Source organism: Taurulus bubalis (assembly GCF_910589615.1).
Source record: "Taurulus bubalis genome assembly, chromosome: 7".
In the NCBI taxonomy this organism is placed as follows: Eukaryota; Metazoa; Chordata; class Actinopteri; order Perciformes; family Cottidae; genus Taurulus; species Taurulus bubalis.
The window spans coordinates 13,472,985-13,492,388 of NC_136595.1; the positions used below are offsets into that span (position 1 = coordinate 13,472,985).

At 39.5% G+C, this 19,404-nt stretch overlaps 1 protein-coding gene across 1 annotated transcript; it reads right to left on the reverse strand.

Annotated features, from left to right (window-relative positions):
• Positions 1-1,078: 1,078 nt before the first annotated feature.
• Positions 1,079-17,420, reverse strand: pla2g4ab (phospholipase A2, group IVAb (cytosolic, calcium-dependent); the record flags this gene model as incomplete). Its single annotated transcript, XM_079221570.1, has 18 exons — positions 1,079-1,739; positions 2,731-2,888; positions 4,284-4,473; positions 4,573-4,757; positions 4,911-5,022; positions 5,170-5,300; positions 6,735-6,800; positions 7,938-8,027; positions 8,106-8,243; positions 9,413-9,527; positions 9,781-10,003; positions 10,364-10,500; positions 11,961-12,105; positions 12,679-12,716; positions 13,228-13,341; positions 13,576-13,724; positions 13,948-14,029; positions 17,412-17,420. Coding segments are annotated over 18 exons (2,244 nt in total), but the record flags the coding sequence as incomplete, so codon positions are not given.
• Positions 17,421-19,404: the final 1,984 nt, after the last annotated feature.

Here is a 19,404-nt window from a genome sequence, read left to right on the forward strand (position 1 = left end):
TACACCGTCCTCACCAATAGCAGGTAGGGTTCAGAAACTTAACAGAACAGAGGCCAGATCAGATGCCATCATGACTTTGGCTCGTATGTAACAGGCAAATGGTGTCAAATAAAGGAAAGTGAATAACTTTTTTTTTTTTAAACACAAGGCAATGCTGACTGCAGAAAATAAAACAAAAAAAATGATCAGCAAAAAGGCACTTTACACATGTTTTCTGGGTCATGAACTCCTACAGCAAGACTGCAGAGCAGCTTCTTCCAAACCAGCGGGGCTGAAACATGAGCATATAGGGGTTGGAGGTGCTTCAGTGTAAAATTCCATTGCTCTGTGCGCAGCCTCTGGGACCCTGCAGGTATAGGTGTAGTGTGTCAGATTCCAGGCCTCCACTGCTGCAGGTGTAGGTGTAGTGTGTAAGATTCCACTGGGTGCCAGCGAGAGCCACAATTTTTCAGCTGCCAGCGTGTCGCGTGGTCGTGGTCGTGGTCGCACTCACCACCTCCACCTCCACCACCTCCACCCAGCCCGACCTGAGCACCACTTCACCGTGCGGGGCTGTTGGAGGTGAACTGCAGCGCACACAAAAAAACTAAACTGTGCCTGTGTCTAAAACGCAGCCTGAAACCACATGATCAGGAAAATGAACACACCTAGAGATGGAAGAATAAGTAGGGCCATTTTATGGCATCAAGTTTTGTTTTTATAAAATGGTGGCTTTAATATGAGACACTCCCTAGCGGGAAGCAGGGAGTGCTCCTTCCATGCAGGTGGGTACGCATCATTGAGATGTTTGAGGTATCCAAAGGGGTTGCACTTGACGTGCTTAGGAGTCGCCATCAAACAAAACCAATTGTTACGAACTCCTGATCCATGTTTTCAAAAAGTATTTCATGTTCAGCCGAGCCATCCAGTGAACAAAAAAATCTAATTAAAACATGGGGATTTGCATTTTCTGCTGTCAATATTCAAATAGTTCAACTGACAAACAGTTACAGGTTCAGATGTGCATTCACACAGCTCCAAGCTAAATTTAGACATGGCTGAGTCAGAGTAAGATGCAAATGCAGCTTTGCTCTCGGCAGCATGAAAACCAAGAGGCGTCCTATGAACTGGGAATGTTGCAACTGGAGTAGAAAATTCACATGATTTATTTCAGCGAAGTGAATGAACACATTGATTTGAAGTGGATATGTCTTTCACTTATGAAGAACTAAGGACCCACTGTCCTGTTGTTTGTGATGGAGCCAGGCGTTAGCTGTAACAATTCAGTCACTCTGCAGTGTTTAGAAAGTGTTGATTTTCAACATCTGTCTTTCTCACTGCCAGCAGGAACATCCAGCTGTTTGTGGTCAAAAAACAACAACAGTTTCCCCAGAAATAAAGCCAGATGAAAATGCTCACTGTGTTGTTGTATATTAATGCAATCATAAGGCTTTAATCAGTAAACAGTATGGTTCTTTACAAAATTTTAAGTTTGATTCAAAGTGTACAGAAAAGATATCACCATGATAGCATTTTCCAAAAAGAAAACGCTTTTCTTTAAGACTGAAAGTTCGCTATATCCAAAGTCTTAGATCAGGCTACTGGTTGTCGTTCCCCAAAAGGTTCCAGGGTTTTGCCCGAGAATCTCTTTTGTTGAGATACCTCTTGTTCGGGATCGCACTGAGGGAGAAGGGACGAGGGAGGCATGAGGGATTCTCCTTTCGGGACACGATGCAATCCTTGATGGCTTCCTTAATCACCTGCGGGGGACAAATACAGGGATTAAATCCGCAATGCCATACTGCATTAATGAATATTGTATATTCAATGAAAAATATATGCATTATCTCAAATCTATTGAATTACGATTGGACATTTTCTTCAAAATCATTTGTTTATTTTTCATAAAAAAATATTTGTGGAAATTCTCATCACGTCCTGACAGCAATCAATTAATCAAATGCTTTGACAAAGAAGGGAAAGCTCTGCATGTGCACTCATTGTTCGTCTCCGGAGTCTTCCACAAGCTGCTAGCTTGACAGCTGTGAGTACGGACATATCATGTTTGTTGTTTAAGTTCATTCTGATCATTTTTAAATATATTGTTGTAAGAAGAGGTCTTTAAGTCATCCAACGATATTACAATCTGGACCAAGTTAGCAGACCCACTGATATTACCATCCCTGGAGCCGTCCACCAGCATGGCTAAACATGTCGATTGACACAGCTTTTAATGTACAAAGATCAGTATGCACACATTTGTTTCAAGTGCCGTAGACATCTAATCAATGCTGCAAGAATAACGAAACTTTGGTGTTGCTTAGTATTTTCATACGTCAATCAATTTTTATCTACGCAATATCAAGCTGCTGTCTAACTGTGCAAGAATCCGCAGAGTTACTATTGACATTAAATATTAGCTTAAATGAGCTGACCTTCCAGTGAAATTAAAAAAATACATTGCATCACATGGAAGTGACTCAGATACAGTGAGTGAAAGTCAGTCTGACCAGGCACAGTAACACACCTACTGTGAACTAGACCAAACTTGTCGTATCCGGTCTTGAAGGCCTTTGGGATTTTGAAGTTTTGAAGTTGCACAACAAACTAATATTTGTATAGTGACAAAACAAGGATGTAAAACCTCCCTAATGACTACACTTAATGGCATGCCATTAAGTTTTCCAAACTGCGGATATCCCTAGTGTTTCATGTGAAAACACCTTTGCAAACTATGAGGACAAAACCAACCTCCAGGTTGTTGAGAGTGTTGAACTCCATGAGGTCATGGAGTCGGGTGAAGGCCTCGTTGGAGTACTGGAAGTTAAAAGTGGAGAACGGTGTCTCGGGATCGTCAAAGATGTCAAAATCAGCAAATTCCTTCTCCAACTCTGTCACTCTGGGAACACCTGGAAGTACGAGAAAGAAAGTAAGGAAATCAATCCACAAAATCTGGTCCACTGGCTTGAAGAGACTTGATATTAGGGACAAAAGATAAAATAAATGTTGACAGTTCAACATGTATTTTAACTTTTGGTCACTTTAAGGTCTACTAATAAGCCTTTATGAAGACAATTTAATATGATATTCATCAGCAGAGAGTTGTAGATGTACAATTTTTAAGCCACCAATAATTAAAAAGTCCTTCAAGTGGTAAGAAAAAAGGAAATCTGTGCAAATCCATCTGCTGATAAAGCTCACAAGATAGAAGTAATTGAAAGCTAAAAATAAAGATAATACTACGAGATCAGTTAGTTTTGTTAACAACATCATATAATATTCCTTCTAATTGATTCAAGTGAAGTGATTTAAGTGCCTCAAATTTTACAATATTCTGGTGAATACAATATCTACATTAATTCTTAGATGTTCTCTTTGAAGCCAAAACAGCCAGCCAATGAACAGTAACAACGTTATAGTGCTTTTTCGACAAAAGGTTCTTTGTTCATCCCACTATCCATATAAAATAGTTTGATACATTTACTACTGAATGTTCTCTCAGTAGTATCTTGTACACCTATTAACTATTTCTGAGGTCAAGAATGAACTATTCACTACTTTTTGAGAGAAAATGTAAGATTGATTTAACTTGTATTGTATTGTTACTGGATTAAGATGAAAAAACACATGCAGGAAAAAGTAATGGTTTGGAAAAATCCATGCAAACCGTAGTGAACCGACTTCATGATGGCCTGTATAACTTTCTCAAACGGAAAGTCCATTTATGGCATATTTCCTTCTGATGACTTTTGGGTTTGAGTGCAAAAAGCTTACGTTACGTCCATAAACAGACAGGGGAAGTATGTGGGCTGATGACTTACTGAATGTAAAGATGAAGCAGTGGAGATGTGTGTGTCTTTCAATGCCTCATGTTATAGAGTCTGTTTACACAGAGTTCTCCCACGAGAACGAGAGATTCCCTACCAGCACCTGGCTCCTTCAGGAAGCATCAATCAAAGGAGCAGCTAATAAAATCCTGAACACACTTTAGTCCACATCTGTGCATGCATGCACGCACGCACACGCACATCTATGCACGCACAAAGCACATCTGTGCACGCACGCACGCACGCACGCACGCACATCTGTGCATGCACACACACACACACACACACACACAAAACTGCTGGTATACTTAAAAAGGCAGACCCTGAGCAGGTCAGGGGTCATTCAAATGAGGGGTAATAGTTCAATTACAGTGTGCAATTCCGAGGAAGAAATGCCTCATGTGTCATGATGCTGAAACAGCAGCAATATTCCTCTTCACACATGCTGTCGAAACCGCCACCTATGCACACACTTACCAGGGGCCTTGAACGTCCTAAAGTTGATGTTGACCAGGACAAAGTGGATGATGGTTGGGCAGTTCTTTTTGCCTTTTTCTGGTTTAAAGACGTAGCATTCCTTCAGGCCCTCACGGTCAAAGACTTTGGGGTCGATTTTGGGGAATGGAAGCTTGTTCATTCGAGCCCACTTTTCTGCTAATAGGAGCTCCTGTGGCATACATTTACAAGTCAGAAAAACATGTTCATTATTTCATGTCTGCCTTTATTTTTCGCAATTCGTGACTGTAAAAAGAGTGAAGACTTTGACCTTAAATGGGGGGCTGGAGTCGCTGGGTCGTGCAGAAAAGTCAAAGGAGATGATGAGGTTGACACCGCGCTGCAGCCGCAGAAGGAGAGGGTAGGGAAGGTTGTAGGTCAGGCCACTGTCCACCACATGTATCTTCTTGCTCTTCACATCTAGAGGCTCGTAGATACGATTGAACTCGTCTGGGTCTGAGAAAATCACACTAAATCAAATAAATGATGCAGGGAAATGATTTGGAAATCAAACAATTGTATTGCACATGACTAACCCAATCGAATGAACTGTGTAATGACTCAAATACTTCATTTTCAATGGAAGTTAATTCTGACCATCTTTCTTACCTGTGACAGCGTCCACCTCGTCTTCAGGTGTGGTAGCGTTGCACGTGATCTCACTGCCCGGAGCGAACGGGAAGCTGGTGTTCAGGTTCAGGCCCAGCATGAAATTATGCACCTGGCAACCGGGTGAGATTAGAGAGCAAAATATTATTGTGAATTTTAATAAAGGAAAAACTGAAACGAGAATACAGCGACAGCACATGCAGTATTTTGTAAGAAGTTTGACATAACTTCATGGTTTCATGGATACATATTGAGTTACCTTCCCGGCCCGGCCCTCCCTTGTGTTGAATAAGGATGAGTCACTGAAGAGTGATGTGAACATTCGTTGAACCCAGCTAGCCTGAGCAGAGCGAAAGTACTCCTCTTCTGCCTTCTGGTTCTCTGTCCCACCTGAGCACCAAAATAATAACAGAGAAAATACTGTCAAATCAAATTGTGTGGCTCCGAATTACTTGCAATACAAATACATTAGATATAGTTAACAAGAATCACAAAACAAACAAAAAAGAGAAATTACCTGTCTTCCTTCCAAAATGTTCTTTTGTAAAATGTAATCTACTTTAATGCAACTGACTAGCATTTAGCTGATGAAGAGCCAGATATTTCTAGAAGCAGTTAGTGGAGACCAAAAACAGAACTAAAAGAGAATGCATATTGGACTTGCATTCATCACACAGCCAGAAGCACAACTTTAAATGAATGATATAGTTGCTCTGTAAATGCTGGATGTGATATGCTGGATAAAATATTAAAAGTTGACAGTATGTCAAGTGTTGCATATTGAGTAATGAGTATTTGATATTTGGAAACAGATGTTTTAAGGAAATATTCAAATATGTTTTTCATGCCCTCTTCAAATAAAAAAATAATGACCTCGCCAAAGAAAATAAATTTGAGAAGAAAAAAAAAATCTGTCACTCATCTTAACCCACCCCTTCTCTTCATTTATTTCCCACACAACTAAAGCTCACACGTGCAAAGAAAAAACATTAACTTCCCCAAATTCAGCATTTACATGGTTATTAATAGGATCATGACGATCAAAAACACCCTTCCACCAGAAAACATTCATAACATAAAGTATGTAGTTAAAAGTGAAAGCTCAGCATTTTTTCTTGGACTGATCGAAACCACAGTAGCTTTCAGATGTAGCTTAGTCATGCTAACTTTGGTGACATCACCAAAGAAATTTAAGAAAACGTGTTAAGGCATCGACTTTCCCTCAAACCCATCAATCAACCACGCCTCCCACCCCATGCAGGACACTCTGGCAGCGCTGCACAGCTCCTTCAGTTACCGGCTGATTCATCCCCAGTGTCTGAGGGAGAGGTACCGCAAGCCCTTTCTTCCCGCAGCTGTCAGGCTGCACAATACGCTGAGCTCTCAGTAGACCACTAACACTTCACTTAGTCACTTTTTACACTTTACTCACTGTGGACACTTTGATTGCACTCATCTGGTTCAATATAAATACATTTAAGTACTTTTATAAACTTTTTTTATTCCGTATGTATATTTAATTTCAAATTGCTACTGTATTCTTCTCTCTACTGTTTTTTACTACTGCTTATTGTTATTTATATTACTTGATTGTTTTTACTATGTGTCTCTCTTGTATACAAGGCTGCTGTAATCCTGCAATTTCCCCACTGCGGGACTAATAAAGGATTATCTTATCTTATCTTATCTTATCTTATCTTATCTTATAAGTCAAAATAGTATTTGACGCCAAGCAAAGTCAGACATATTAATTGCATCTTAACAAATGTAATCACACTGCACAATGTCTGTTTGTGAGCTCCTGGTATGAATCATGCACGTCACCTTTACGTGGCTCGTCTTCATTGTCCATGCTTTCTTCTCCGACAATGTGCTGTGGTTTGATCTGCTCTGTAAGACACAAGACACGTCAGGTTTAACACATGTTCATTTATTTATACCATATATCCACACTGTACCTGACAGAATGCTGTTGATTAGTTACGTGACATTATCAAATGCACTGTCTATTGTTTATCTCTGTCAAATAAGTCCTCGGAATAATGCAATACAACTGACAAAGCATTCTTAAACTGGGTGGTTGTACAACTGATGCTTTTTCTCAATGTTTAAAAGGTCACCCAAACAAATGCAATCAAGCGCAACAAAACATCCGATTGACTGTCTGAATTGTCATAGAAAAGCTTCCTTCCTGGTGTTGTGGTAACGTCACAATAACACACACAAGCTACACATTTTTTTATCTGGTGAGATCTTTTTAGGTTGGCTATTTTTAAAGGTGTGAGGATACCCACAGGTGTGTGAAAACAATTGCATGAAAAGAAATGGAATGTGAAAACAATTCTTCCATGAAAAGAAAGAAGATACAGACAACAATAGGATCTCAGGCACGAGTGTCAGTTTCAGTGGACGGTTGCACCATAGAAGTTATTTTTATAATCATCTGGGAAAAAAACACCCAAGTACCCATGACTGAACACATATTTCAAAATATGTTCAAAGATCCACAATTTCAAAATATATTGTCATGTAGAGAACAATGAGAACCCCCATTTTAATTATATTTAGGACACTGGAAATACATTTTCTTCAATGCAATAATTCATTTAATGGCAAATACATCTGCCTGTAAATATGTTTTTAATTAACACAACTATATAGATACAATACTTTTCAATATTTGTATTATCTTAAATATGTGGTTAATGTTTTTATTTATTGATTAAACTAGAGAAATTGAGTTCATTTTCTTGCTTGGTCTCATTAATCGGCTCATTTAGAGGTTGCTCTGGAACTATCATTTGTTTCACATGCTCAATCAAATTAACAACACAGATGTACTTCGATGACAACTGAGAGAGCTCCATCTGCTGATGAAGATCATGTGATATGAAAGCCCCTGAACAACTACTGAATTGACCTCGTGGTGAAATTGTTCAATCAAAGAATAAATAAAGTGATTTGCACTGAACCTGAATAGTGCAGCTCAGAACAAAGCATAAGAGGAAAGAGAAACATAACGATTACCTAACTCCTCCTCCATGGTGCTGCCCCCAATGGTGTCTTTGACTCCCAGCACTCTGTTGAACAGAATGGAGAAGGCGCTGCCCCACACACCTGACAGGGAAACATACTGTTAGTAGGTTTACTATTGGTAACTTCTCTGACTGTTTTAGATGCAAACTTTTTTCTCACCCATCAGAAAATGAAGAGGGTTCTCCTCGTATTTCTTGACAACGGTTCCCAAGAAGAACTTGCTTCCAAACAAGTCCGGGGTCATGAAGGTGCCGTACTTTGCCATCCCAATTTCATACGGGCTGAACTCCACCCAGTCTGCAGGTTGAAGCCTCAGCGTTAATGTACAGAAATGTACCGGTCACTGACTAATACATCGCTCCATGTGCATTTGTACGCTAGAATTACAATGCATGTACAGTTGATAAAAATACAAAATCAAAAGTCTTATGTTCACACTGAAGCACTTAATATAAAAACACTTGTGGCTGCCTTGGAGGAGACAGACACTTTCAATTTAAACTCTAATGCCACAAAATGCATTTCTGATAGGTTAAATAAATCTGAATTAGAGAAACATCGTTTGAATTTGAATTAGTGAAAACTAATTTGGAATTATAGTTCAATACTAGTCAGAGTGTCTGCAGTTGTCATTCGTGTAAGTCATAGTCAATATGAGCTAAGCTCTGTGTTGTCTGCAGTGTGCACTGAACATGGGTATTTAAACACAACAGGATTCATGCACAATACAAAGACAGAGAATAGAATGAGTCACATTCAACAAGGTCAAAGCGGGGTTATTCAGTCAATAAAAGCTTCAGTCAGGAAGACTATACTTTTGCATACCTAGACCTGTAGTTCATTTCTCATTTATCTGCTATTCACTTCTCTCACGCATGCTCACTCATAATTTCATTGCTGTCACTGTTTGAGGCTGTTAATCAAGATATCAGCAGTTCCGATCAGCTGGTCCGATCAATAGCAAAACGAGAGTGACTTCATTCTCTGCTCAGGTAGACATTACTATATATTTACACAGCAAATAGTTGTTTGCTGCTATATTAATGATCTGTCTCAGATCACTGGAGACATTTTTTGCTGCTCCTTTATTGTATTTTCTATTCAAATGTTTGAGTGTAGTGTACTTTTGTTGTACAACCTGCAATGAGGAAGTACAACAGGGGACTAACCCAACCCAGAGTTTATCATGGCCTACTCAGTTCCTTGATCTAGAGTTGACATAGCACTACAGAGCTGTCATTAGTTGACAGCCTACCTCGTCATGACACATTGTGACTTGTGTGGTGACAGAGCAGCATTATAAGAAAATAAGAAACACTTTGGGTTTGGCATGTGGTCAAACACATCTGATCATCTAAAGATATTCATTATAGATGCAAAATAGTTCTCTGAGGGACATGGTGTGCATGCAACACACCATATAACATAAAGGCACATGCATATTTACAAAAAGGACAGACATTTACCTGCAAACATTAGCTCTGAAACATCTGGCTTGACATGCAGACACGTGAAGAGAGGAAGAGGACTCTGAGCCTGGTTTATTTTCTCCTGGATGCCGCTCAGTTTGATGTCCATCCTCTGGTGGGAGAGAACACAGTCTTTGCATGATAAACATGCACACTCTCAGGTAGTTGGAGTTGTGTTTGTCATGGTTAAGTGAAAGAAATGGAGGGGAAGAAACAGAGCAATAAAAAGCTTAAATAAGGCAAGCTTGGGATGTCACTTATAATAAAAGAGAGGAAATTAAACATGAAGTTATGGAAAGGGGAGGATTTATGTACTGCTGAGCTAAAAGGAGATTGTTCTAATAAAACAGCAAGGCGGTTCTTACCGCAGGTACAAGGGTCTCTCCTATGAGCATACCGAAGATATCAGTAAAGGTAACAGGCTGCCCTGAAGCCTTTTTGGTCCAGAGGGCCTGGATGTAGTTGGTGATGTGTTGAGGCAGCAACAGCTTCAGGGGATTACTGCTAACTCTCTTCATCAGCTCTGCATTGATCTCCTTTGGGCCCTTATTTGGAAACTCTGGATGGGAGTAGAGAGTGGACATGTACCTAAGGGATAAAAAATGTAAAAAGAAGCATGTTAAAAGAAAATCAACAAATAGATGCTGAAAAATTATCACAGCTCTTTACAAAGTGTAAAAATAAGGGGCTGTCCTTGTAAGGAAATTAAATTAAATAAGTCACTCCAACAACATACATGTGGCGACTGAAACAAGTCAGAGGTGCTCGCTTAATGTGACAGCTTTGTACCAGCAGATAAAGACAAGTTTGCCAGTAAAAGGAAGAGGGAACACAGAGTAGAGTCAGACAGAAAGACAGGACAAAAGAAACTGTAATGCCAAAGAGAAAGATAAAGAGTATTTCAAGGAAAGAGAAGGTGTAAAAAAGAGAAGAGAAATAAAAACTGACCATGTAGATCCGGAGAGTCCAGCGACATATGTTGCACAATCTAAGACCCCAGACTCATACAAGGCTTTCATCACACCCGAGAAGCCAACCATGGCACGGAAACCGCCTCCTGAGCCCGCTATGGCTATCACCGGCACCTACAAAACACACACACACACACACACACACACACACACACACACACACACACACACACACACACACACACACACACACACACAGGAGGAGATAGTCGTCATAATGTGAGGAGGAAGAAGACAAAAGCATGCTTAATCACATAATTACATACTACACCGTTTAGAGCATGAGTTTCACATTCATTCTCATTCTTTCACATTGAGTAACTTCCCTCCTGTGCCTTACACAGTGGGGTTGCCCGTTGCATCACACCTTTGCAACATTTTTTCATTTGTGCCTTTAGATTTTCAACTATTTCAGAATTCTCATTGAGCAATATTGCTTCCTTTCTGCAGTCTTTCTGCAGTGTTTGTCTTGTGGTCAGTTCTAAATATTCTGACATATTTACACAGGGGTCATCCTGGATAGGGAGTTGGGAAGTGTTGTAGCATAGTGGAGCAGTAGCTGGTTATCTCATTCCGATGGAGCTTCCGGCACATGTCGAGGACATGAGCAGGCCTGGCTGCAGATTACAGTCAGGCCCAAGGGCGTCTAGCCAAAACTACACCAACAAAAAAATTTAACAGAGCTTCACTCTGAGCAGGAGAGCAGAACTTGCAGATTTATGAGGCCTACTGTCTGGTTTGCTTCGCAGTGAGTGAGAGGAATGTCGTAGTAAGCTCTTGAGAGCTTGTGAGTGTTATTATAAGATGAGAAAACAGTCCATCACAGTTTTGACTGACCAAGTCTGATTACATTACTTAAGAACAACACATCTTAAAGATTTGCCTGATTGTTATTTTTTTTACATTTTGTTATCTTAAATAGTAAGTGCTACACATCATAACAGTGGATCTGTTCAATGAGAGCATATCACAAGCATAAGTTATTCATATAAAAATGTTAAGAGACTACAGCAGTTTTAGCTCACTAACTCATGTGGAATGAATTATGACGTGAGTGTAAAATATAGACAGAGTAGGTATTTAGCATCTATAGGCTCTGACTCACAAGACAAGCGGCACAGAAGCGAGAGATGATGTTAACGTTCCCTTTGGGGAAAGTAGAGCCTACAGGTTGTGGAGGTGGGGCTTTTAAAATGCTCTTAAAATAGCAGCAGTAGCAACAACTCACAGCATAGCATTCAGGTGAGCAGAGACAACATAATGAAATACGTATTTTAGCTACCACATGGGACAGAAAAGGTACACAAAATAATGTCATTATAAGAAACACAGGAGGATACCGACAGCCTTCATGTCAGCACATACAGTGGCCTCTTATTTTTGACAAGCCATGAAAAACATGAATTTTGATAATAAAGCATTATATGTAGTGAAGTTCAAACTGATGTTGACATTGAGTGCTTGAATAAATTAAGCTGTCACCTCGCAGATGTACACAAATGGAATTTAAGTTTTAAATACAAACAGTTGCAATGCTACTTCTGTGTTAAAACTTGAGTTTGCTCTGTTCCCACCTCATCTGGAGAGCTGGGGAGGAAACAAGGCTTCTCCATGTCAAGCAGCTTCTTGATGCCCAGCATCACTCTCTCTCTGCGGGTCTGTCTGAACTGCTTCTCCTTGTCACACAAGGACAGGCTGAACCGCAGGTCCAGTTTGGTACTGCAGCAACAAATAACAGAAAGGTTTAATAAAATATGATTGTGGGAACTTAAACCATAACTTGTCTTTACATTTTCTGCTGAGAGGCAGAGAAAGGATATGATCTCTCTGTCTATGTGATACTACTGATGATGTTGAAACTGATCTTTAGGTCAGATAAGATCTGCCTCTGGGATGGTCTGGTGTGAAACACACACCTACCAATAAACAACACCCATTACTGCTTGTCATAATTCCTCCTCACAAGCATGTTTGGCATTTCAAAATCCTCCCACTCAAGCTTGTGTAGTGATGCCACAGGAGTTATGAAGCATTTTAACCCGGTATCAGCTTGCAGTATTCTGTTGTTAGTCACGCTGCTATAAGTTCTAAATTTACTTTCCACACTGTTCCATGTTAATTCCTCTGCAAGTTTTTATTTCTGCATATTCTTGCATTCCTGTGTATTCTTGCACCTGTGACATATTTGTACACAAGCCTGCAATCATATGTGAACTGTGAAAAACAATTATAGCAGTAAAACCTAATCGAATATACTGAGACATTTCTTTTTATTTCGAAGGGAATACATACCAGATCTCCAGTAACATCTCTAAGTAAACTTTGGTTACCTGTCAAAACAATTTAATGAGTGGTTATTGTCCAGTAAAGAAGCAAACTAAATTGGTAATTCTGCAAACAAAATCTATGATGTAAAAAATGAAATAAAAATGAAAGAGACATGAATGGTTAATTTTTGTAAATATTTGTTTCATGGTTTATCAAATGATTGCATTATCTAAATATAAATGTCATGAATCGCTTTATCCTTAATCTATTCAAAATCAATCAACACCAAAAAAGTCAAGAGTTATTCTGCTGGCACATTCTAGTCTTTGTACACATGGAGTATAGAATAAGATAAAATAAAATAAAATAAGATAATCCTTTATTAGTCCCGCAGTGGGGAAATTGCAGGATTACAGCAGCAGACAGGTAAAGTGCCCACAAGAGACACATAGTCAAATAAGATAAAAAAAAAAACAAGTAATATAAATAAACAGTAATAAAACAGTAAAGTAATATAACAAGTAATATAAATAAACAGTAATAAAACAGTAAAGTAAAGAGTATATTTCTTACTTTGCCAATGAGAAAAGGCTCCATCTTTGTCTGGCCTACGCTGAGCTTCATGATGTCATAGGTCGCAGTCCCAAGCGTCTCATCCATCACATAGTTGGCGTCCATTAATGTTAACTGATTGGGATAAACATCATCAGTTAAATGGTTAGTTATTTTGCTGGTATGTGTTGAAGTCTGGTTCAGTTTTCAAGAAGTTAAACGAAGATCAATGTAGACTTTCAGAAAAGTCTTAATTTATTATTATTTTCTTATTATATTACCCTAATGATCTCCAAGAAGAGGCATTCTGATAGTAGTTTCTAAGATGAAAACATGTGTGCTACGCAGACAATAAATGCAGGTCTTAACCTTCAGGACGTTCTGCTGGTTGGGGTCTAATATGAAGGTAAAGGTTTCGTTCCATTTTGGGTTGATGTCGTTGTCTATGTGCTTGGTCCTCTTTCTGCTCTCTGGGGCTGTTGGGATGAACAGCTCCACATATGGATCTGGGGTGTCCACTGCGCGCACACGCACACGCGCACACGCACACACACACACACACACACACACACACACACAGTAACAGTGTTACTCAATAGCAGAATGCCAAACATATGTACATTTATATTGTTTTTGTAAAAAGTTCACATAGAAACAATTCCAGTGAAAATAGCTACGACATGCATGCAACATGTTCTGAATAATTTTCAAGCAAAGGGGAAGAGATGTATTGAAACTCACACAGGTCGCCCAGCGCTCCCTTCGTGACGTTCTCAGCTCGAGCCACCGTCACTGTGAATGTGTGAGAAAACTGCTGGTCCACCTGCAATGCAACATTCATTTAGTTCAGTTAATTGTCTCATGTGGGAGATTCCCTCCACACAAGTCAGTAGGTGCATAAACCATATACCATACAGAAATGCTGTACGGTATGGTTTGAAATGTGATGCAGGCAGGTTCCCTACAGATTCTTGTGTCAATCACTGAGAACAGGTGGTGGAAGAAGAACACTTACGGGAACAAGGCATTAACTGGCAGTTTTTGTCAGGTGAACAACAACAGGTGAGCAACATTTCCTGTTGGTGAAACTTTAAACCTGGGGTAGGCAGTTTTCCGGAAAAGGAAGGAAAAAAAAGCACTTAAAACTCCAAGACTTGAAAATACTGCTCTCTTCCTTCGGCTCTCCTCTCTTCTCTGTTCTACGCCCCTTCGACCACACGAGCACAGCATATGCATGCGCAACAACAAGATTGGGATCCAACTGGAGGCCGATAAAATCGCAATCTTCTTCTCTTTTTTTGTGGGTTGCTTTGCAGTGTAGGCAATTTTTCAGAAAGACTTTTTGACAATTAATCAGGTTTCACCATCTGAAGGGACGTGAATGCACATCTGCATTTATAGATCAGCCAATAGGAATGCCCCCTCACTAAGATGAACTGTGATTTAATCGCAGAGGTCATTTACCTGAGATGAACTGTGATTTAATCTCAGAGGTAATTTACCTGAGATGAAATGTGATTGGCCAAAGTCTCCAGGCATGAGCTAGATTTACTTCATAAATGATTAGCATGTCATTCATTAGTTCATTAGATTTGTACTCATTCTCTCAGAGTTTCCTAATCCAAAACTACATTTCTGTACCCCAGCATTGGTTTTGTGAACATAATAAATGTAGTTTATGTATTTTTCAACAACCAAGAGATTGTGACATTTATAATTTCAAAAATACAATAATATTTTTCCCAAACTGCAAGTTTGTACCCGATCACTGTAACCGGAAGGAAACTAGTACCTTGTTTTCTTCCAATGTACCTCCATTTAAGTACTAGCGCGTACCTCAATAAGTTTGTTGTCGGTGCCTGATTCCTAAAATGAAATTACACTGTAAATTGTGTGCTGTATTAAAAAGCGTTCCCAAACAAAGTACAAGGTCACCTCGAAATTTTAAATGTTGAAAAATATGAGATATGCAAGTACAGACATCTTTTGGAGGCCGTTAATCTCTAAACAATGTTGCTTTATCCTTCGTTCACAGATATCCATCAGGGAACCCACATGTTGGATTAAGCAATTGTTTTGGATTTTTGTGCTGTGTATTTTTTCCTGTCAGCCTCAGTCAGAACTCTCTGGCTTTCTCAAGAACTCTTAACAGCTGGTGTTCACTGTAAAGTGAAGGACTGTCTATTCATGAGGGACACAAGTGGATGATTGTGTGTGATTGGCTGTTGCATACCCAGAGGTGTCAAAAGTATTCACATTCATTACTCAAGTAAAAGTATAGATACTGGGGTTTAAAAATACTTCTGTAAAAGTTGAAGTATCAACTCAAGCTTTTTACTTAAGTAAAAGTACTGGTTTAAAAACTACTTAAAAGTATAAAAGTAAAAGTAATGTAAGGGGAATGTTTTTTTCTATTAAGGACAAACTCTTAAGCCGCGTCTCAGGGGCCTATAGTGCACTACCCCACCTCCCCCAAAACAATCATTTTTAAAATGGCCATAATGACTATAATGTTTTAAAATGTTATGTTGAAAAATGTGGGATGCACTAGGCTACCCGTTTCAGCTGCATATATGCCCATTTAAAATGATCACATTTTATTACAATGCAAATACATTAAAGTACCATATGTGTACTACTGAGCATTAACATGTGTTTCATGGAGCGGAAGACATGATAACTAGTTGCCTATAAGTATTGTAATAGTGCAAAATAGGCGGCGGCGGCGACTCCGACACAAACACTTAGAGCTGTGGTTCTCAAACTTTTTCTGTAAATAACATAATTGTGTGACTCATCTGTGCTTTTATAAATAACAGAATAAAGAAAATTGCAATCACTTTCAAGTAAATCAGATTGCCCCATCAGACAATGTTTTGTGTAACGGCGTTCTATCTGCGCAAAAAAATACTCATATTTAGTCACTACTAAATAGCTCATTGTGGAAAACAATAAGCTTTTAATTTTTTTTGCCAAACAAAACAGAATGAGTGCAGATATGTGAACCATCACGTTGTATCAGTATTAGTGGCTGCAGTGACCTGCTTTCCTCGACACATATGTTATAAACGGGGTTGTGGATTTGATACGGCCTCTCTCAATTCATGCTCAATATTGAGCTGAGATCTGTTTTTGTATTTTAAGAAACGCAAGAGCAAGAAAAGACGAGCTCACGGCGTCGCGTCAAATCGCGCATGCGTAAGCGAAACCTGTTAACGGCGTACCGTAACCATTTACCCGAAAGTACAGGCATTTGTCCATGTATTTATTAATGACTTAGTTTTATATCCGTGTACTTTGTACTTTTGTAATATGTGAAGCCAGCAGCTCATTGTTGGTAGAAGACACGAGCACCGTGGCTGTTTCACTTGGAGCAGGAGAGCTGCTCCGGGTTCAGAGAACCCTCCGGTGCGAGGAGAACTCCGGTTGCTCCTCACAGGAGAGCTGCTGTTGAATCTTCACCATGGGAGCGTTTAAAACGCAGATATAGCGGTCTACTTTTCACGCGACATATTTTTCGACGCTCTCTGCCCGCTGGTGTGTGTGCTCAGCGCTCACCTGTGTGCGCGCGCACGTATCTGTGGGCAACGGGGCGGAGAGGTTTTTTGTGTGTGTGTTTTTGAACGATGACAAGCCGGAGTGAAAACAAACCAAAATGAAATAGTAACGAGGCTATTTTTAAAATGTAGGGAGAAGAAAGTACAGATATTTGCGTGAAAATGTAAGGAGTAGAAGTAAAAAGTCGTCTGAAAAAGAAATACTCCAGTAAAGTATAGATACCCAAAATGTCTACTTAAGTAAGGTAACGAAGTATTTGTACTTCGTTACTTGACACCTCTGTGCATACCCTTATGCAGGAGAGATCCTTTGGTTTCAACCCTCCATTTACAAGTCTTCAAAGCAGAAAGTGTTGTGGGACTTTTAACAGATGTAGAATTGTCATTCAGGGCTGCGAATGAATCTCTCACACAGATCATCTTCTGCTAATCTTTGCTGCCTAAAACAACCCACATTAACCATTGTCGCCTGCTGCTGTGATCATGAAAGGACTTTGCTGTTGAGTTTTTTCTCAATAAGAGTGAAATTTATTCTACTGTACTATTATAAAAAAACAGTAAGGTAAGACCTGCTATGGAGGGATTTGGACCGTGATTGAAACCACTGGAATCTCTTGGCTCGGTTATGCTGAACATGTCAACACTCACGATTATATTGGAAGCCATTGTGCGTTGTCAGGTGAGTAAATCCCAGGAAAACCGTTGTCAAGATGTGAACTTTAACTTAGAACATCTCAGTCAAGAACGGGTGCATTTGGAACCTGGAAGGTAAAAACATAAATGTTTAACATCAGTGTAAATGCAGGAGAACAGCTTTAGCAGACACGATTAACATTACAACTTGTTTCACCATCAACAATCAGGCATGTTCCTGAAACTTCTTGAAGGAGCAACCCTCTTCAAACAGCCAAAGCTGCTTCAGAAATATCTTGACAAGGGCAAGCGGAAGTGTGCTGAGCCACAAACCCATGATAAGAGGACTGGGCCAATAGCGACCATTTATGTATGTGTGAGTACACCATGCATATGTAGAGAGAGAGAAAGAAAAAGAGGGAAGGAAATAGATATGCATCAAAGGCAACTAATATGACTGGACAAGGATGGTGTGTGTGTATAAAATACAGTACTGTCTGTGTATGTACAGGTAGGTGTGCATCTACAGAAGAGGTGGTGAGATTATTATTTTTTAGCAACATTAGGCGCTCTCTTTACAAAGGTTGGACATTTGTTGATGAGGAATTTGCATACGCGTATGTGTGAGTGTCAGTGCTGGTGATAGCGTATCAAGGTCAGCTGGCCTTTTCTCAGCTGTTCACCAAAGCGTATCATTACTGAGGGGACTGAGAGCACGTAGGGAGTCTGTGTGTTCTCAGCAGTCACGTAGTTTGCATCAGTGGTCCAACTTTTGCAAGTGCCAGTTCCCTCTGCCCTTGTTCTGCAGCGTACAATGAGTGCATGCAGTCTACTGAGTGCTGTATGTGCCAGCCAACATAACCCAGAGGCTTCCACAGCACTGCAGTATATTTTCATATATGTGAAAAGTGAAAGAGATCAGCCGTAATGCAAAACAGCTACCAACATATTTAACTTAATGTTAAAGGACTTTCAACTCGGGAACCCAAGAATAACTACTGTAAGAAACGGCCGTCATAGCAAAATGTGAACTTGTTTCTTCTCATAACATTATAAGTTATATAATTAATGTCATCTGAAGAAAAAACACAGATATATATATTTTTTAGGAATGTTACAGCTGATTTGCATATCGTGTAAAAATTAAAATAGACAGCACACATATCTGTGTGTGCTGCATCTTTGTCTGCCTCCCTCAAAAAGTGTCCCTGCTGCCCTGATAGTGTGTGATACTTTAAATTTGTACACAATGGCAAACTGCATCAGCAGAATAGAGTAGTTTTGACTCGGGGCTCCAAGAACCCCAAAACATTGGTATAAAAAAAAACACACAAAATTAAAAGAGAAACAAGAAAACATGATATGAAGTCAGTAGAAACAGATTGATTGACAAAGTCGTGAACAAATGGAATGATAGAATATCGCTCATGTGAGACCTAGTATACCTTTGGTCGGATTAAGGTTAAAGACAGTACATATCCAACTGTACAAGTAGGAGATGTAGGAGGTAAACGTCGGAGTAAAGAAGAAAAAACACATTGCCTTTTTCAAAAGAAATATAACAGGGTAAAGTCATGATAGGGTATCTCTTGTCAAAACTTATCAGGCTACATTAACAGGTTTTTCCTGATATAGGCAGAATAAGGTCAGATCTGAAGATGCTGGATGGCATGAATTTGCAACCCACAATGAATGATTAAGCGTTGCCTCAGATCATGTAAAGCAATAGGGAGGCAATAGGGAGGAAAGTTATCAATATGTAATGTTGTAAACACCAAACTAGGGAAATCAAAGACGTGTATCAATAAGGAGACTTCGGTTTTTTTAGAAGTTACTAATTGCATCTGTTCACTCCGGTCTGCCATATTAAGCGCTAAAAAGAAGCTGTTGCCAGTCGAATTAATAAAGCATTATTGCTCCGTAAGTGTTGGCAGTAGCGCGTTTCCTTATCAGTTGCGTAAAGTGAAATGCTCACAAAGACGCTGGTTCAAACACAACTGTTACTGAC